This window comes from Chrysemys picta, chromosome 1 (assembly GCF_011386835.1).
Source record: "Chrysemys picta bellii isolate R12L10 chromosome 1, ASM1138683v2, whole genome shotgun sequence".
NCBI classification, from domain to species: Eukaryota; Metazoa; Chordata; order Testudines; family Emydidae; genus Chrysemys; species Chrysemys picta.
In genome coordinates this window covers 15,987,224-16,008,642 of record NC_088791.1, presented here as the reverse complement: position 1 = coordinate 16,008,642, position 21,419 = coordinate 15,987,224, and the positions used below count along the sequence as shown (strand labels likewise).

General features: G+C 42.7%; 1 protein-coding gene across 1 annotated transcript in view; it reads right to left on the bottom strand.

The window, feature by feature from the left end:
• Nucleotides 1–21,412, bottom strand: part of CDC123 (cell division cycle 123) — a 79,623-nt gene extending 58,211 nt beyond the window's left edge. Inside the window, exons 1-6 of the mRNA XM_008172230.4 lie at nucleotides 21,277–21,412; nucleotides 20,352–20,423; nucleotides 14,839–14,899; nucleotides 13,250–13,282; nucleotides 4,145–4,240; nucleotides 1,901–2,007 (exon numbers count right to left, since the gene is read on the bottom strand). Coding sequence (XP_008170452.1) covers nucleotides 1,901–2,007; nucleotides 4,145–4,240; nucleotides 13,250–13,282; nucleotides 14,839–14,899; nucleotides 20,352–20,423; nucleotides 21,277–21,350 — 443 coding nt within the window. The 5' untranslated portion in view covers nucleotides 21,351–21,412. The remainder of the gene's footprint in view (nucleotides 1–1,900; nucleotides 2,008–4,144; nucleotides 4,241–13,249; nucleotides 13,283–14,838; nucleotides 14,900–20,351; nucleotides 20,424–21,276) is intronic.
• Between the last annotated feature and the right edge of the window lie 7 nt (nucleotides 21,413–21,419).

The window sequence follows — 21,419 nt, the reverse complement described above, 5'->3', positions numbered from 1 at the left end:
CAATGAGTAATCCCTCCCATCAAAACAAAGACACTAAAATTTTAGCTATCACCACCCTGATCAGTTTGCATATATGCTATCACCTTTTCCTCCACCCTTTATCTTTTTAGCCTTTAAGAGTATAAGTGCTTCTGAGCAAGGACCATGTCCCATGTTCTTGGCTGGAAGTTGAAGCTAGACAGATTCAAGTTAGAAATAAGGAGCATATTCTTAACAGTGATGGTAATTAACCATTGGAACAACTTACCACTGGTTCCGGTGGATTCTCCATCACACAAAATCTAAATGAAGATTGGATTTTTTTTTCCAGACAATAGGCTCTAATAGTCTAATTCAATGACAGCTATTGGACTTGAACCAGGATTTTAACTGAGGGACGTGTTATGCAGGAGGTGAGACTAAATGATCACAATGGTGCCTTCTGGTCTTAAGAAGCTTCAAATCTATGACTTTCAGTGTTTGGACAGTGCCTAGCAAGTTATGGGCATTACCATAATATAAAAATACAATTCCCTGTTTTGCCTACACAATTGTGAGTTGTGTGTTTGCAATGACTGCTGATATTGCACAAAACTTAATACTCCATCCATGGAAAAGTCTGGCCCTAAATTTTCCAGGATAGGGCACTGCACATGGACATTATAACTTCCAGAGCTGCTTTGACTTAATTACTGGACTGAAACCGTTGTTAAACTCCACAATAAGTAAGCAGCCAACAACTATTGGATAAAGCTTCCTCCCAAATATATAAAACTGGGGGTTTAGTTTAGTTATGGAAGGCTTTTCTCCCCCTCCCCCTGCTGATCTTGATTTTCAAAGAAGTACTTTTTAAGCTAGACAATTAAATAGAATTTCCAAGATGATTCTTAGCAGGGCACCAGCAACTGGAGTTAAACACTAATTAAGCTTCAAGTAAAAATTGAAAAAAAGAGTGGTCTCTTCATTAAACACAACACTTTCATTGCAAAGAAATACATTTAGGATGAGTCATAAGTTTTAGAGGTCTGGAGGTCACAGATGCTAAATGGTCTTACCCAACTGACTGTCCCCTCCCAATTAGAAGATTGAAAAGAAAAAAAAAAACCCACCTAATCCCATTGTACTCTTATAATTTTATCTCTGACCACAGAAAGACACAGTTCCAGGCAATAGCATTTGTCCAAATGCAACAAAAGGAACTGGGATCAAGGAGCTCCAGAAAAAAAGGGGAGGTGACACAGCAGCAGAGGTCTCGGTTTCCTCCGAGCAAGAAATACTGAACCCAAAAGTATTAGAAGTTGTAAATGAAGTGACTGAAAGTGATGCTGGACCACAGTGAAGACAAGTAATAATAAAAACCCCTAGCAACAAAGAACAGAGAGAGAAAAATCTTGATTAAAATGTGATTCAACTCTGACAATAGTGCATTTAGTCCACAAAGGCATTCTCTGTATGTTGTCAGGGTCAGAACCCATTACTTTAATAAATAAATAAATATTTTACTGCTTTTTACCCATTAACACTGCAGAATCAGCACAGCTAAGAATGAGAGTAAGACAGAGTCTATTTCCTTCTTATCTGATTGGAACTTAGTAAACGATTTCATTACACCTGTATAGCAGAGAGGTGGGTTGCCCTGGGATTGCTGAGGGGATAATTTGGCGTACAGAATCTTTTTTCTCATGCATCATCACTAGAAACAAAATCTGGTTTCACTCTCATCCTGGAATCCAAATTTGTGCAGAGCTGGCAGTTAGAAAACAAAAAAGAATTTTTTTAGTTGTTTATGGAAGTCACTGAGAGACAATGAATCAAACTCCACGATGCCTTTTACAGTTACTCTTCAGAGAAGATCTATTTATAGAACTATTACTTTAGATTTGATCAGATTAATAAAACTGTCTGTCTGAACTATACTTACGGCTGAGTGAAGTCACGAGTAATGAAGTCTGAACTCTTGAAGAGGAGGAAGATGTCACTGAGGGTTTTACATTTCAGAGAACTATTCATTGCTATCCAATAGGCATCCTAAACAAGAAGGAATTATATCATTTGAAATGCACCTTTACGTGACTTATCAATAGCTGACATACAACTACAGTAACTCCTCACTTAAAGTCGTCCCAGTTAACGTTGTTTCGTTGTTACGTTGCTGATCAATTAGGGAACATGCTCATTTAAAGTTGTGCAATGCTCCCTTATAACGTCGTTTGGCAGCCGCCTGCTTTGTCCACGGCTTGCAGGAAGAGCAGCCCGTTGCAGCTAGCTGGTGGGGGCTTGGAACCAGGGAGGACCAGCAGCCCCCCTATCAGTGCCCCCTATCAGCTCCCTGCTCCCCTAAGTTCCCTGTGCAGCAGCTGCCCAGCAAGCTATCAATTGCCCGCAGTTCAGCTGTCCCTCCCCCCACTGCCATGTGCTGCTCCTGCCCTCTGCCTTGGAGCTGCTCCCTGAGACTTCTGCTTGCTGTGCGGGGGGGGGGGGGGGGGGGGGGGGAGGAAGGAAGAGGGGGGCTAATGTCAAGTTGTCCCCCTCCTCCCTGCACCCCGCTTACCCCATCTTCCATAGAGCAGGGGCAACACAGGACAAGGCTCAGGACGGAGAGAGCTTGCTGGCAGCAGCTGCGGTCTCAGCAAACTGATCTAATTAACAAGGCAGTGTACTTAAGAGTAGGGTCAGCGTACTGAAAGGGGAAATGCACATCTCTCTCTCTCAAACACACACACACACACACACACACACACACACACACACACACACACACACTGTGTCTGTCTGCGATATTGTCTCCCCTCCCTCCATTCCTGCTGCCTTGTAGAGTGAGAGAGTTAGCCCTTGAGGGCTTAGACAATTGCTAGTTCATCATTTAGCAGTAAGGCATTCCCTGGGAAATATCCCACTCTCTGACTCCTTCACCTCAACCAAACTTCACAATCATCATCACTGTGTACCAGTATTAAATTGTTTGTTTAAAACTGTGTGTGTGTGTGTAAAAAATATAGCCTTTTGTCTGGTGAAAATTTTTTTCCTTGGAACCTAACCCCCTCATTTACATTAATTCTTATGAGGAAATTGGATTCGCTTAACATCGTTTCACTTAAAGTCGCATTTTGCAGGAACATAACTACAACGTTAAGTGAGGAGTTACTGTACTGCACACCATTTTGAAGTATGAGTTGACAAGCAGGACTACAAAGATGGACAACTGATTTTGGCAGGAGTTTCTCTTCTCATCACGAACACATGACTCAATGAAGCTATTGTTCTGTGCATGGACATATACTGAAATCAATGCAAATCAGAATAGGAACAAGTCTTTTCTTCAGTATTACTGAGCAATTTCCTGGGTCCTTTGGGCAGAAACTCCCTTTAGGAATCTGACAGGAGAACTTTGCGATATGCTAACATTAAGAGTCAAATTTTTAGACATGTTTTAAACTAAAAAGGACAGAATGAAGAACGTATTTTATATCCTGCTAACACAGTAAGTTTAAACAGGCAGCTAGGTTTTATTCTTCTTATTTTTTTTGTGGGGGGGTGGGAGATGTGATGGGGAGATGGAGAGGAGGGGAGAAGAATTTTGTTTTTTTTTAAAGACTGATTTTTCTCTAAGCAAAAAATACTGAAGTATGTGAATTATGGAGAAACCACAATAATCAAAGCAGGGGCTGCTGCCTATCAGTAAAAACCTTTTTAGATTATTACATTTAAAATAACCCTTACACTATTCACCGGGATTTTAATCTCATAACACTTTGTTTTGTCAAAGAAAAGCAATTAAATTAGCTATATATCTCAGAATTGTCATGGCAAAGTAAAACTAAAGTTCTTGCTAAGCTTCTAGACATTTTTATTTTCTCTACAAACCACTAATAAATGCCTATCAAATGAAGAGAACAGCTGAATGTTTGGAAAGGACGTGCATACCGTACCTCTTCCCATATAAATTCCAGCTCATGAAACAGTACCAGGGTGATGCAATGCTGTACTACATCAGGGTGTGCAACTCGACTGCACCAAATTGTACTGCAGAAGCACTCCAATGAGAACTCTGCTACTGCACCAGCCTCCATCAATGCAGTTACTCTCCTCCCACGTCCCAGAAACATCAAAGAGTTGATTACAACAAAGTCTGTTAAAACATTTAGGATGTAATCAGTGTTCTTACCCTTGGAGCACTCCAGTTGAGCTTCGGGAAGATGCTGCCCCCCAGGGAAGTGATAGCTTCTTGAACTTTAAGTGCAAACTCAGGGAATTCTGGTGCCTAAATGGAGAACAGAAGGTAATTCACATTCAATCAGGAAAAAGGTTAGCTTTAGAAATATAATTAAGGATGTAAATTACAGTTGCAATAGATTCATATGCAAATCCAGTATTACCATTCAAAAACCATGAGGCAGGCTCCAAAAATCATGAGATTTTAAATAAGTTTTTGTTTTCTGATGCTTAAACCTTTGCAGTTCATGTTTTCAAGCTTTTCTCTGCAATAATGAGGGCTAGACACTTACTTGTTTTTTTTAAATGAAAACAGATTCCTGGGGCTTTAGAAAAAAAAAATCATCACAAGACTGATGATAAAATCATGAGAACTAGCCACACTGCAAGTCAGACAAATAAGCAACTTTTAAAGAGACACTTGTAGGTTAAGTCAAGACTATAGATGATAATGAAATAACATTTGACAAGATTAGAATTTTTTTCATGCTGGTTTTAGACATTTCAAACAAATGATCTTTTTGGGGGGTGGGGGAGGTTTTTAGACATTCCCCTGAAAAATTTGCAACCCAAATATTGTAGCATTATGCCAAGGTATGAAAGCTAGAAAGTGAAACAATAAACAAAACTGACTGGTCTAATTTCAGTGCTGAAACTGATACAAGTGCAAAAAAAAACAAATCAGTTAAATAACAAGATATGCATCAGAGCTTAACACCTCACAAAACTAAAACTTAATTTATTAGGAATATATATGTGTGTATATTTTGCATATATATATATATATATACACATATACACACACACACACACAAAAATATACGCACTTTTTAATATTTATCACTTAACATGACAACATCCCTATAGAGAAGAGCAAATCTATATACACAATCCCAGATCCTGATCTCCCAGCTGTTCTGCATCTGAAGTTAATAGGGCTTCATGCAATGTGGCTCCTCCTGATGGGAAACAGCTTGTAGGGCTGGGGCCTTGAAGACACTCTTCAGTAATATGTGTTAACTTGCACCAAGAGAATAGACTGTGCTGGGAATCTTTGGCTTTGAAAAAGAATGTGATGCTTGTTTAAAAATAAGTGATTTACTGTATAGAAGAACACCAAAAATAGAAAAAAAAAAATCCTTCACGATTCTACAAGCACTACTAGTGTGGGTGGCTAGCACAGAGGAAGGAATAAATCTCTGCCCTTCAAAAGAATATCAGAGACTTGTGGACATTTTCCAAAGATTTTTCATTCTGAAGAATAAATAAATGATGTCACAGTAAGCAGTGTTTGGAAAATGCTATTTCCATCAATGTTTATATAAATTGCATCTTAAAAATAACAGCTAGGTTAAAGCTAAGATCTTTCTCCTCCCCTCACACCCCACACTGCAAATAAAATCTTACATCCACAAGAATATTTTATCCTTTTTTAGCTTCTCCCAACACGATTTCCCACCAAACCACTTAAAAAAAAATCCCCACTTAAGTGGAATGATTTAAGTTGTACTTGGCTTCATATGTTTTGAGTTTTTACTTACCGCACTGTTTAGTTTTCAAAAGGAACCACACTTGAAGTTCCTCCCTCCCAACCCTGCCCCCAAAAACCTGAACAAGCAATTTTTTGCACCATCGAGTTACTTTTCAAGGTCCCCTCCGGTGACTTTCACCGAGGAATAGCTGGCAACACTGATGCTCTGTCACTTTGTGGGCATGCAGTCCAATCAGCATGAAGGTGCTGGGAGGTGATGGGACACGCTCAGTGTAGATGGCATCTTCTGAGCATTTAGCAGCCAAAATCTAACGAGTCTCAACTGAGCATGTGCGAACTGCGATTTTCAGAGACTCAGAATGCCAAATTCAGGGAGCAAAGGCCATATTCTGGAACTAGGGCAAAACTGGTCATATTTCATGTCCCTGCTCCAATTCACGGTAATGTTAGAAATTCACAATAAAAATGATTGTACACATTTTGTTTAACGTGAGCAAAACACATTAGTCCCTAACCTTGTTGTGAAAAATTGCTGAGCAGTTCCATTGTACTAGGCACCATACCAAAACAATACAAAATAAGTCCTTGCCCCAGAGAGCGCACAACCTAGGACAAAATTAGATCATCCAGAATCTTTAAAAGAAATTAGGAACTGATGGACTGAAACCAGCTTCAAAAATCAACTTTGCAAAGAACTCATGCTGTGCTCTTTTTGCAGAACTCATGCTGTGAACTAGTCAGACACCAAAAGAAGTCTTTTAAACCCATTTTCCCTGTGTTTTCTCAATGTCAGAGCACTCACGCCGCTTTTATAACCATTAGTACAGCATCACTGCCTTGGTCATATAGTCACAGAATTTAAGGCCAGAAGAGACCACTGGATCATCTAGTCTGACCCGATGTATATCACAAGCCACCACCACCACTCCCACACTAAACCCAACAACTGAAATTAGACCAAAGTACACCTCTATCCCAATATAACGCGACCCGATATAACACGAATCCAGATATAACGCGGCAAAGCAATGCTCCAGGGCGACGGGGCTGCACACTCTGGCGGATCAAAGCAAGTTTGATATAACGCGGTTTCACCTATAACGCAGTAAGATTTTTTGGCTCACGAGGACAGCGTTATATCGGGGTAGAGGTGTATTACAACCCTCAGGGGACTAAACTATTATGTGCCACACGCAGAAAAAAGAAGTGACTCAGGCACACCAGTGCCTGAGGCCCCTGAAATGGCAGGGAATTAAGTGGGAGTGGGATATATCCAGATTATTCTGGCAAGTGACCCGCAGCCACATGCTGCTGAGAAAGGCAAAACCACCCCAAGTAGAATGGCAGGCCAGTGCTGGGGAAGCTTGTGTTGGCAATGTGCCTGTGCTGTATAGTGCCTGGCCTGTGGACAGAGGACTGAATTCTATCGGGCTGTCAATCTGGCCCCTTTTACCAGCATTCAATTTGATCTTTACTGTCATTAAGTACATGTGAGATGTCTGTCTAGAGCCTTTCCATTTTAATACATCCCTGCACAAATAGATTTCTTTGTGAGGTTTATGCAGCTGGCTTTTCTATGTACTTAAATTCTCTGTCACGCATTTCTTAAGTGTTCCTAGTGGCCATGACAGCCACTGCTGCAGGGCACAAAGTAAGGTTCAGAATGTAGATTATGAGCCAAGTAAAGAAGTTATTTTCACTGAATCTGAAAAAAATAGTTTACTTTGTACGTGTGATGGATTTTCTTAGTAGTTTTTCTTTTAAAATACTTTGACATTTGAGAAGGCACTTTGTGTTCTACACATACACTTTGTTTAAAAAACAGACAGACATTATTTCAACACTGTAATTACTAGGGCTATCATGCGATTAAAAAAGTTAATTGCACGATTAAAAAAGTTAATGACGATCACAACACCTTGGAGGGGCTTGCTACTGGTCACTAACAAGGCATTGAGAGAGACAGCCAGGATGGAGAGAGTTAAGGGGGCACAGGAGTCCCACAGTCCCAGGCTACACCCTGGGGGGATCCCATCACAGTTTGTCTTAGTGATTGGCTGAACAAGAAGTAGGACTGAGTGGACTTGTAGGCTCTGAAGTTTTACATTATTTTGTTTTTGAGTGCAGTTATGTAACAAACAAAGAATCTACATTTGTAAGTTGCACTTTCACAACAAAGAGATTGCACTACAGTACTTGTATGAGGTGAATTGAAAAATATTATTTCTTTTATCAGAGGGGTAGCCATGTTAGTCTGTATCCACAAAAACAACAAGGAATCCGGTGGCACCTTAAGGACTAACAGATTTATTTGGGCATAAGCTTTCGTAGGTAAAAACCCCACTTCTTCAGATGCATGGAGTGAAAATTACAGATACAAGCATAAATATACTGACACATGAAGAAAATAGCTACCGGCTATTTGGACTCTCTTTCTTCAGTCCCTACGCTACCAGCACTCCCAACTATCTTTGAGACACCACCGACTTCTCGTGGAAACTACAATGCATTGATGAGCTTCCTGAAAACACCATCCTGGCCACCATGGATGTAGAAGCTCTTTACACCAATATTCCACGAGGATGGACTACAAGCTCTCAGGAACAGTATCCCTGATGAGGCCACAGCACACCTGGTGCTGAGCTCTGTGACTTTGTCCTCACCCACAACCATTTCAGATTTGGGGACAACTTATACCTTCAAGTCAGCGGCACTGCTATGAGTACCTGCATGGCCCCACAGTATGCCAACATTTTTATGGCTGACTTGGAACAACACTTCCTCAGCTCTCGTCCCTAGCGTCCCTCCTCTACTTGTGCTACACTGATGACATCTTCATCATATGGACCCACGGGAAGGAGGCCCTTGAAGAATTCCACCTGGACTTCAACAATTTCCACCCCACCATCAACCTCAGCCTGGACCAGTCCACACAAGAGATCCACTTCCTGGACACTACAGTGAAAATAAGTGATGGTCACATAAACACCACCCTATACTGGAAACCTACTGACTGCTATACTTACCTACATGCCTCCAGCTTCCATCCAAGACACATCACACGATCCATTGTCTACAGCCAAGCCCTAAGATACAACCGCATTTGCTCCAATCCCTCAGACAGAGACAGACACCTACAAGATCTTTATCAAGCATTTTTAAAACTACACTACCCACCCGGGGAAGTGAGGAAACAGATTGACAGAGCGAGACCCAGAAGTCACCTACTACAGGACAGGCCCAGCCCAACAAGAAAAATAACGGAACACCACTGGCCATCACGTATAGCCCCCAGCTAAAACCTCTCCAGCACATCATCAACGATCTACAACCTATCCTGGAAAACGATCCCTCACTCTCATAGACCTTGGGAGGCAGGCCAGTCCTCGCTTACACACAGCCCCCCAACCTGAAGTAAATACTGACCAGGAACTACACACCACACCACAGAATCACTAACCCAGGAACCAATCCCTGTAACAAACCCCGTTGCCTACTCTGTCCCCATATCTACTCTAGCAACACCATCAGAGGACCCAATCACATCAGCCACACCATCAGGAGCTCATTCACCTGCACATCTACTAATGTGATATATGCCATCATGTGCCAGCAATGCCCCTCTGCCATGTACATTGGCCAAACCAGACAGTCTCTACGTAAAAGAATAAATGGACACAAATCAGACACCAGGAATGGTAACATACAAAAGCCAGTAGGAGAACACTTCAATCCCCCTGGACATTCAATAACAGATTTAAAAATAGCCACTCTTCAACAACAACAAAACTTCAAAAACAGACTTCAAAGAGAAACTGCAGAGCTACAATTCATTTGCAAATTTAACACCATTAATTTGGGATTGAATAGGGACTGGGAGTGGCTGGCTCACTACAAAAGCAATTTTCCCTCTCTTGGTATTGACACCTCATCAATTATTGGGAGTGGACCACATCCACCCGGACTGAATTGGCCTTGTCAGCACTGGTTCTCCACTTGTAAGGTAACTCCCTTCTCTTCCTGTGCCAGTATATTTATGCTTATATCTGTAATTTTTACTCCATGCATCTGAAGAAGTGGGTTTTTTACCCACGAAAGCTTATGCCCAAATAAATCTGTTAGTCTTTAAGGTGCCACCAAACTCCTCATTATTTCTTTTGTTTATCATTTTTACAGTGCAAATATTTGTAATAAAAATAATATACACTGATTTCAATTACAACACAGAATACAATATATATGAAAATGTAGAAAAATATCCAAAATATTTAATACATTTCAGTTGGTATTCTATTGTTTAACAGTGCGATTAAAACTGTGATTAGTCGCAATTAATTTTTTAAGTTAATCGTGCAAGTTAACTGTGATTAATCGACAGCCCTAGTAATTACATCAGAAAGACATATTTTAAAAGAGCATATAAAAATCAGTGATTGGTTCAAGACAAATAAATCTCCTAAAACATCATGAGGGGCAGAGAGGAAAAACAAAAGTATACACATTGGAGGTAAAATCCTGGTCTCACTGAGTTCAACGGAGAATTGCCATTGACTTCAACTGGGCCAGGATTTTACTCACTAAGTTTTCATATAACTCGGATCTTGAACATCCTTAATAAATGTATAAAAATGAATCAGTTTTACTTTAAGTAGCATAAAAAATCATAGTTATACAATCAAAACATCTTAATACTGAAACAGAATAAGCAACATCCAAATCATTAACCCTGCTTCCTCCTATCTCCAGCCTAGGGAAGTTTGCCATTTCTCAAAAACCGGAACACATATAGCTCTTGACCTTTATATAATATAAGCTTTTCTACAAATATTAATCCTCTAATTTATTCTGATGGAGCCTCTTGTAACTGTAACCCAAATAGAGCAACTAAGGTGATGAACTCCAATCCATAGCCTGGACATGATGCTTAGCTGGTCTAAGCTGGCATAGTTTCAGTGAAGTCAGTGGAGTTACACCAACTTGGATACAGCACTTTTTGAATGTACTTTCTTTGATTGTAAAGTGTCATGTTTTGTTTACAGTGCTGTGCAAATAATGTCTGGCTGTTGAATCAGATCTCATAATTAGAAAGGTAAAATGCAACGAACACCACACAAAATCCCCGGTCTGAACAATTTACAATCTAAGGCACCAATTTGAAAAAGACACAGGTGTGTAAGTAGCTCCACTGAAATCAACAGACACTACTCACAAGTGTAAAGTTAAACACATGTTTAAGTCTCTATAGATTTAAAATGCAAAGCTGTAAACTCTAAGTAAACATATAAGCTACTGAGAGTCCAGGACACATGTTTGTACAGTGCTTAGTACAATTACTCTTGGGGGGAATTCTGCGTCACTGTGTGCACACATTTCATGTGCCATGCATGTTTTTAATTATTATTATTATTTTACAGAAAATAGCTTCTGCTGAAAAGTTGATGCCCACCAGAGGGCGCTATGGCGCTAGACTACAGCAGCCGCTCCTGGCAAGTCCCAGCTATGATAGGGAAGAGAAAGAGCCTGCGTTCTTCACAGTGCCTATTGGAGCAGGTCAGGAGCCCCCAGGAGATATGGGGAGTCAGACAGCGTGGGGCTGCTGGGGGGTCAGACAGGGGCTCATAAGTGCTAGTGGGGGAGGACAGACTGGGGCAGGGGCTGAATGGGAGTGGAGGCGCAGGGCCACAGGGAGGAGGTAGATGCAGAGCCACACGGGCAGAGGGGGTGCAGAGCTACAGAGGGAAGGCTCAGTGAAGGCACAGAGACATGGGGACAGGGGATGCAGGGGCACGTGGGCAGAGGGGGTGCAGAGCTATAGAAGGAAGGGGGATGGCTATGTGGGGACACAGACACATGGGGACAGGGGGTGCAGGTACACATGTATACGAGGGGAGAGGGACTGGCTGATGGGGGTGCCTGGGCAGAGGGGAGGGGTTGCAGAGCTACAGGGGGAACGGGACTGGCTGAGTGAGGGCACAGAGACACATGGGGTCGGGGGTGCACGGACACATGGGGACAGGGGGAGAGAGTGTCTGAGTGGGGGTGGAGGGACACATGGGAGTGCAGGGTCACAGGGGGACAGGAGCAGATGTGCCTGACTGAATGGGAGGGGCTAGGGGTCAGCCAGGATCTGCCTGGGGGATGCTCCCTAATAATCCCTCCCCACCACCACGCCCAGAAAAACCTGTTCCATACTTTTCCTACCCATACCCAACAAACCTTCAAGGTCATACCCAGGCTCCTTCTCAGCAATTACTTCCCTCTCCCTCAGCTCCTCCGATACCCCTGACTCCCCCAAGCCTTTGCACTGCTTCTGAGAGGTGCGGAAAATACGGTTCTGTACTGTAGTTTAAATGAATTATTACTCAAAGTTCTGTATTAATATCCCTAGTAAGGACTCTATTTGTCAAAAAACATTTCCTGAATCTTTTTTGTTGTCTATATTGTTAGAGATATATTTTCTGACAGGTACTGATATAATGCGACCTGATATAACACGAATTCAGTTATAATGCGGTAAAGCAGTGCTCCGGGGGGAGGGGGGGTAGAGAGGAAGATGGCTGCGCACTCCGGCAGATCAAAGTGAGTTCGATATAACGCAGTTTCACCTATAACGCAGTAAGATTTTTTGGCTCCCGAGGACAGCATTATATCAGAGTAGAGGTGTATTTAGAAATAAGTTACCAAAATAATTGAAACTGGTGTCAAATAACACAACATAATCACAAATAAAATATGCAGAATTTTAAAATATTGTGTGCAGAATTTTTAATTTTTTGGCGCAGAATCCCCCAGGAGTAAACAATGGAGCCACAAAACTGATCAAAACACTTTGGCTCTACCACATTAATAAGATGGATGGGCATGGCACAGATGATAGGCAAAAAGGGGTGCAACTACATCAATATTTGTGGAATTAATGGACTTTTCAGAAGTGATTTGGAAGAGGAGAGGGAGGGGGCTTGTTTCACAGTAGTCAGGATCCTGTTTCAAGAGCAGGGGGCTGCACAAAAAGGATGCAAAGACAGGAGAAGGAAAAATGACAATTTGAGCAGATCGTAGGAAAGGGACATAGGAGGAAATAATGGCAAAGGTGTAGGAGATTGGAGTTGCGGAGAGCTCTGAAAGCAGAAAGCTACAGGGCCTTCATCTCTTCTGCCTAAGGTTTGATTATGTAATTGGGGACACATGTTGGAAGTGGCAAGAATGAAAGATGGCTATATTTAGTGCTGAACTTCTGTTCATTTCCTATAGCCTGGTGAGAGTCAGATCCTTAAACACTGGCCCATTTTTATTTTTGATTATCCACAAAGGAAGCAATAACAACTTGATTTTCATATTACAATTTAAATAAGATTCCGGTCACTGGTGTGTTTTGGACAAAAAGTGAGATTCCACCAGGTTCTATAATGAGAAACATCCACCCTGCTACAAATCTGGAATGGCCTGATACATGTTAATTGTAACAATGGGTAAATTTAACCTTCTGAAAATGAGCTTAATTCTCAGGTTACAGAAAGAATAACGTGGACAAAATCCCATGTTTTTAGGTACATAAAGCATCCTTACCGTAAGTGTTGTGGTATTCTCATCATCTGACCACTAAATGAAAGAGGAATAGAACAATTTTTAATGGTTTCTTGGATGTCCTAGCATATTTATTATTTATGTAACACCATAAATCTACATAACATTGTAAAATAGGTAAAACATGCCAAACAAATCCAGTTTCTGTCCTGGAGATCTTGTATCATAAAGACGAGAGTGGGTACAGCACCCAACATATAGAGAGGTGCAGTTTTTGTAGACAAAACACTTCACATAAATGAAGATAGCAAATAAGAGCTTGTCTACACAGTGAGTTAGCATGCAGTAAGCCAGAGTGTGAATTTACAGCGCACCAGTATGCTGCACACTAACCTGATGTGTAGGTCCTGCTACAGTGCAGTGAAAGTCCCAGAGCATGGTGGGTTTCTGAGCCACCCCCCAGAACTTTCACTGCGGTGTAACAGAATCGACACAGTGAGTTAGTGTGCAGCAGGCTGTCATGCTGTAGAGTCATACCCCGGCTTGCCACACACTAACTCACTGTGTAGACAAGACCTAATAAAAATAATGGTCTAAAGGAAAAAGGGAGAGGCAGAACAGTTCAGGAAGTATGGGGCTATGAAAAGCCATGCACAGCACAAAACCTTGGGTTTAGCATCAGTATTACCGTCCTTAACTGTAGAAATAAGTCTTGAAGTCGTCTTTGCAAATTACAACCAGAACATGACAGAGAAGCAAGCCAAGGAGATGTGCAGAGTAAAGCTTGGCACAGCTCTGTCCCTGCCAAAATCTTGTCCCAATTCCCACCACTTCTCAGTTCTAGACCAATGGTTAGCTAACTTCGCTTCAATTCTTTTTCTCCTCAAGAGCTTACATTGTTTTTCCCAGGGTGCCTCCTTTGCCTGGAAAAAGAACAGGAGTACTTGTGGCACCTTAGAGACTAACAAATTTATTAGAGCATAAGCTTTCGTGGACTACAGCCCACTTCTTCGGACTTCCTTTGCCTGGAATGTCCTCCCTGATCCTGTTTGGTACATAGCCTCTCTTTGTTCCTTCAAATGCCCCCTGTAAAACTCACTTCTTTCCACAGTCTCTCCACTGTTTCCTTCTGAGCCTAACAAAACCAATTAATAAAGAAACTAATAAGATATGTCCTTGTGAGAAACAAATATAATAGCAATATTTTATGCAATCTTTCCTCCCTCCCTGAAGTCAGGATGTATCTAACCCAGGGATCGGCAACCTCTGGCATGAGGCCTATGAGGGAAATCCGCTGGCGGGCCAGGACGGTTTGTAATACTGGCAGTGTCCGCAGGTTCGGCTAATCGCAGCTCCTACCGCGGCCAGCGGGAGCTGCGATCGGCCAAACCAGCGGACGCTGCAGGTTAACAAACCCTCCCGGCCCGCCAGCGGATTTCCCTCACGGGCCGTGTGCCAAAGGTTGCCAATCCCTGATCTAAACTAAGTTTTAAGTTCCTCACAGCAGGGACCATGTTTTTATTATTCTGTAAAGTGCTATGCCTCCCTATAGATCTCTACAGATGTGGTAAGTATTGATACATTTACTTTGTAAGAGACTTCACATAAGTTTTATTACATTTTGTACCAACCTGTATTTCCTCTGCCTGATCATCATCACTGTCTTCCTGAGAACATGTTGGGGGATCATCCCTGAAACAAAAGTTAGAGAGGGGAAAAAAAAAAGCTCTTAGAAATCTTGAGTATCGAGAGTTTGATTTTGACAGAACACTTTGGACTTCCACCATAACTGCCAGCTAAAGATCTCAAAGTGCTTTTATAAGTGGATGAATTAAGTCTCACAATACACTGTGATGCAGTTACAGTGAGTCAGTGGCAAAGCCAAGAATAGAAGACAGATCTCCCAAGTCCAGTGCCCTCGTCACAAAATCATTCTGCTTTTTTGTCAGCATATCACTTTCACTTCTGAAACCATTCAAACTCATTGAATATTTTGTGACTCATTTTATTCAGATTTTTATACCACACCCATCCACATGGTAAGTGCCTCCCAGCAGTGCATTAAATGAGGTAACTAGAAAACCACAGGATTGATGCTGCTCCTCTCCCCGGGGGAAAACTGGGAGCTTTTAACTTTGCTTGTGTGTTTTTGTAGGCAAGATCAAAGAGGAAGGCCTTGCACATGGAGGAGAAGTTGAGGTTTTTAATGGTTCTTAGATATTATTGGAATTGATTCCACAGTCTCAGACCACCGCTTGAGAAAGTTCTGTCCCCTTACAAACAAGCTGGACTGTTGGTGCTTCGTTGTGCCAAGTGAGTGGAGTGGTTGACCACAATCTTCATCTTAGAGCTTTAGGTGATTTCTTAGGTTCCTTGGCCCATATCACTGAGCACCTCAAGGGAAAGGACCGAGTCCAGGACTATGAGTCCATATTTTGTGGGAAGTCAGTGTAGCAAGCAGGACAGGTTTGATGTTTGCCATGCTGCTAATGAGACAGTGTTACTGGAGAGCAAAAACTGCAAGCAGCTAAGGCCTGGTCTATACCTAAAACTTAGGTCTATCTCGCTACGTTGACTCAGGTGTGTGATTTTTCACCCCCAGAGAGATGTAGTTAAGCCGACTTAAGCCCTGGTATAGACACCATTATGTCAACGGAAGAATTCTTCTGTTGGCCTAGTCACCACCTCTCAAAGGGGTGGATTTACTACAGCGACAGAAAAACCCCTTCCATTGCTGTAGCAAGTATCTACATTGTAGCTGTGCCACTGTAGCACCTGTAGTATAGACAGAGTTTCTGCTGTTCATCAAAGTCATTGACAAAGATACTATGGAGCAAACTACAATTCAGCTCTGCAGATCTAAGATTCAGATGCTGATTCATCCAGGTTTAAAAGCAAAACTAATCGTGACTGAGAGACGATGATGTCTAAAACACGTGTGTTTGCTTTCTAGAAAATTCACCTTCCAGAAAGACTGGACTTTATACAGGATTGTATGTTTAAAGACACTTAAAAATCAAATTATGCAGCAGTATATGACAACCTCTCCACTGAACACAGTAGATGCTGCTCATGTCCAGCGACTGCATAATCAGACCTTGAATCTTAGATTTTCAGAAACTTGGCCATAAATTGAATAATAGCTGCTAAGTTGATTTACATAATGATGCAGGATCAGAGGGAAGATGCAGGCCCTTCCTAGCCATAAAAGTTTGATGATGACTCTAATTTCCTATACATATCCTTTCGAAAACCTTTCAAAATTGGAGGGAAAAATAATATGGTTTCGTCTTTTTAAAATATTTTAATTCACATTCCCTCACTGTGACTTTACTCCTGGGGAAATTCTGCGCACATTTTAAAATTCTGCAAAATTCTACATATTTTATTTGTCAAAATAACACAATATCATCACACCAGTTACAATTATTTTGGCAATTTATTTCAAAATACCGGTCAGCAAGTATGTCTGTAACAATACAGACAACAAAAAAGATTGAGGAAATGTTTTTTGACAAAGATTCCTTACTAGGCTTATTAATACAGAACTCTTGAGTAATAATTCATTTAAACTACAATCACAGGGGCCAGCTTCCTCATTTCCTGGGGGGTGATCAACCCCTGCTCTGCCCCAGGCCACACCCCCACTCCACTCCTTCCCCCAAGGCCCCACCCCTCCCCGCCTCTTCCTGCCCCTGAACATGCCCTGCCCTCGCTCCACTCCCTCCCCCCAGCGCCTCCCACACACCGCTGAACAAATGATCTGCGGAGGGCAGGAGGCACTGGGAGGGAGGGGGAGGAGCCGAATGACATGGACACTGGCGGGCAGGAGGCACTGGTGGGGAGAAGGAGGAAGAGCTGATCGGCGGGCCCCAATGGGTGCTGAGCACCCACTATTTTTTTTCTGTGGGTGCTCCAACGCCAGAGCACCCACGGAGTCGGCGCCTATGACGACAATACAGAAACGTATTTCTCAGACCCCTCAGAAGCAGTGCAAAGATTTGTGGGAGTCAGGAGTAACGGAAGAGCTGAAGGAGAGGGAAACAATTTCTGGGAAGGAGCCTGGGAATGAACCTGTGGGGTTGTTGGGTCTGGGTGAAAGAAATATGGAACAGTGTTTTTTTGGCGGGGAAGGGGGATTGTTAGGGAGCCTCCTCCATGCAGAATTTGGCTGAACCCTAGCCTCCCCCATTCAGTCAGGAACATCTGCCCCTGTCCCCATGTGTCCCATACCCCTGCCCCTATCCTCGTGTGGCCCTGCACTCCCCTGCTCTCCGTTCCCATGTGACCCTACACCCCTATTCCCATTCAGCCCCTGCCCCAGTTTGTCTCCCACCACTAGCCCTTCTGAACTCCAGTCTATGTGATCCCCCAGCAGCCCTGTGTTCCCACCCATATCCCATGCCTTCTAACCTGGCCCTGCAGGCTGGGCACTGTGAGCAATGCAGCCAGCTGCTGTTTGCTACTGCTGGTGAGCTAGCTGCTCTCTGTTCTGGTGCCTGAGCAGCCCCTGGTGGGCATAACTGCAGTGCCTCTGGTGGAATGTATTTTTCGCAGAGGGAAAAAAATCTGCGGGAGTCATGAATTCTGCATATGCGCAATAGTGCAGAATTCCCCCAGTAGGATGACTTTCTAGAAATGCACCACAACTTTCTGATCTACATCTCTTAATCATTAGGTCTGCAACAAAGGCAAAGTACTAACTAGGAAATTATAGAACAAGGACTGACTTCTGAATTTGGGTATTACCAAGATTTATGCATACAATAAATCACTTTACAAAGAAGCAGCAGGGAGAGACTAACAGGAGATCAAGAAGCAAATGTACGTCTCTGCCCATTGTTTCTCTAATATATCTGCTCCATCCTACTCCACCATCAAGTAATCATCATCATGGCATTGACATAGGAGATTGTCTGGTCCATATGCACTATTAGTTCTGCTTAAAGTCAACCTTAATCATAAGGCAGCCTAAGTAGCCTTATTCTTTTGTGGACTCCCATCTCATACTAAGGGCATGGCTACACTTGCAGATGTAGAGCACTGTGAGTTAAAACAGCCCTCGGAGAGTGCAGTAGGGAAAGCACTGCTTTCTGTCCACACTGACAGCTTCAAGCGCACTGGCGTGGCCACATTTGCAGCACTTGCAGCGGCATTGAGAGCAGTGCATTATGGGCAGCTATCCCAGCATGCAAGTGACTGCAACGTGCTTTTCAAATGGGGGTGGGGTGAAGTGTGACAGGGAGTGTGTTCTGTGTATGTAGGGGGGGAGAGAGTGGGTTTTTGGGGTGCTGAGAGTGTCAGCATGCTGTCTTGTAAGTTCAGACCCCCTTCCCCCGCCTCTCTCTCACTCACTCAAAGCAAACAGTAAATGTTTGCTTTTTCTCTGTGCTGATAAGCAGCCAGCTTCTCCGAAACGGAGCTTTGAAAGGGCATTTCCGCATTCCTGCAGACGATTTCACAACGACAAGAGTGGCCACTTGACTTAAAGGGATAATGGGACGTTTCCGGAGGCTGATCACAGCGCAGTAACGCAACACCTCGTTCACAATGGTGCTGCGGCGCTCCAGCGGGGGCACAGCAAACGTTATTCCACTCGCCCAGGTAGAGTACCAGCAGCGCTGTAGCCGTGGAGTCAGAGTGCTCTACGTGCCTTGCCAGTATGGATGGGGAGTGAGCTAGGGCGCCCGGAGCTGCTTTATTGCGCTGTAACTAGCAAGTGTAGCCAAAGCCTAAGTCTCCTTACTACAACTCCTAGGCCTACCAGATCTTCTACTTAATCTGGGGGCCAGAGAGGGAACAAATTCATGGCCTGTTTTCCCCTCTTCCACATGCTTCTCGCCATTTTGGGGAACTATGGCTAGCTGTATATTTAATGGATTCTCCAGTGTTCTCCTCCTTCCAGATGCAGTCATGCTATCTGATTTCATTACTTTGAATACAACATGATTGGGTTAACCCAAAGACTTAGCTGGAAGAGCAATGACCTGCTGTGTGGAAAACTCATTCTTGTGCCTCAGGAGAGGCAACATTCCCAACTTCTGCAGGGGAGGGTATAGCACCCTTTGTTCCTCCCTATCAGGATGGAAATTAAATTAAAGCAACTGAAATCACTGATTTTAATCATGATTTAAATTAGCAACCAGGAAACTTTTACTGAAATAATTGTTTTAATTGTGTTTTATATTTGTATTTTTAAGTTATTTTCCTAAAGAAAGGTTGATTCTCATTAGTTGGTAACCATTAAATTACGTCATTTGCAACTTGCCTTTACACAAACGTGTTACTTCTTTGTGCCAAACAAGAGGATACAATATCAATGCACATTTATTTATGAATAAAGGTAACTTAAGATATATAGTTGCTTATTCTTAATTTTTACATTTTTATATTAGAAAATGATAAATTATACATTTCTTATTTACTAAATGATTGATTTTTCACTTGTGATTTGAGTCAAGCTTATTTTGGACAGACATTCAAATGTAATTCAGAATGCACAAAAGAGCATTTAATTTTTGTGCTGGACATACAAGAAAAAAATAATTCAAATATGTTTTTCATTTAAAATCAACTGATTTATTAAAAAAGGAATTAGGATCTATAATTAGTGAACTGTTTCTGGTCCCCAGGTCCTTCAAGATTTTAGAACTAGATAATGTCATCCTCTCAATCCTAGTTTTTATTTATAGATCAGAAGAGTTTCCTGCTTCTTCCAACTCCCAATTGGTTTCTTAATTTTGAATTAACTAGTCATTTAACTAAATTAGTTGAATAAACTAAAATGAGGAAAATTTTCTCTCTAAACTTGCAAAAGAGGCTACTGTTGTCAAAAGTTGGTTTAGCGCTTCCAACTCTAGTTCCAGGTGCTTAACCAGTAACTTCCACTGGTTCAGAGGTCTGACTTTCTTTAAAAAAGTAACAGCAAACAAGTACTACTTAATTTAAATGATTTTAACAGATTATATAATAAATTTAGGTCTGAATATAGGTTGTCATTTTTTCCAAATTTAATTTTAAAAGGGTTTATTAAAAAAATAAACCTGTATTTAATGATTTTCATCCACCCTATATTATCAAATATATGAAGATGAACTATGTATAGGGAGACAAAATTTAATATTTGAAAAATACTTATTTTTACCTTCCTGAAACTACCAGAGTTCCATCATCCAGCAAATAATCCTTCACATTCTGTGGCAGTGGAAGTATAGCACTGAACAAACAAAAGGCAGAAAAATTATTAGAATAATTAAGGCTAAAGAAACTAAAAAATCCCAACAACATTCCATGTCCCTTTAATTCTGTGGAAGGAACACACGCAGAAACACACGGACATGAACACAGTTGTTGTGTTCTATCCCAATCTTATGCTCTTCCCCCCCACCCCCCCCAAAATCAAACCAACACACAAAAACACTTTTTCCTTAGATGGGGGAGGGGGGAGGGCAAATAGGAGAATAAAAGTGCACAAAGGGTTTCTTTAACTGAAACATTTGCTATGCAATTCATTTTGTAACTGTATTCCTCAACCATGAAAAGGTGTAAGCTCCATGCCCTGCCTCCACATCCTCCCCAGCCCTCAATGCTCTCCCCTACACTTTCACCGCAGCCCCCATGCACTCCTCTCATACCAGTCTCTCAATAGGTGTTCCTAACCCTCCAACTGCCAGATGCTAGAACTGGAGGACAGGGGGATGGATCATTGGATACATTGCCCTGTTCTGTTCATTTCCTTTGAAACATTGGACACTAGCAACCACTGTCAGAAGACAGGATACTGGGCTAGATGGACCATTGGTCTAACCCAGAATAGCCATCCTTGTGCACATGCCCTCCCCATCCACCCCAGCCCAGCCCAGCTCCTCCATGCCCTGCCCCCACACCAGCTTCTGCATGTTCTCACCCTCAGCCCAGCTCTTCCATATCCTGCTCCCCACCAGCCCCTCCAGGCCCTGCTCCCACGCCTGCTCCCCCGGCCCAGCCCCTCCAGGCCCTGCCCTGCCCCCACACCCCCTCCCCCGGCCCAGCCCCTCCAGGCCCTGCCCCCACGCCCGCTCCACTCCCACCTGCGGATGGTGAGGGCCCGGAAGCGCGGGTACCACGCCGAGAACTGGCAGTGCAGAACCTGCTCCTTCTTCATCGTCGCTGCTCCGAGTCCGCTCCAGCGCCCGGAACCCTCCGCCCAGGCCCAGCGGAGCCGCCCGGAACT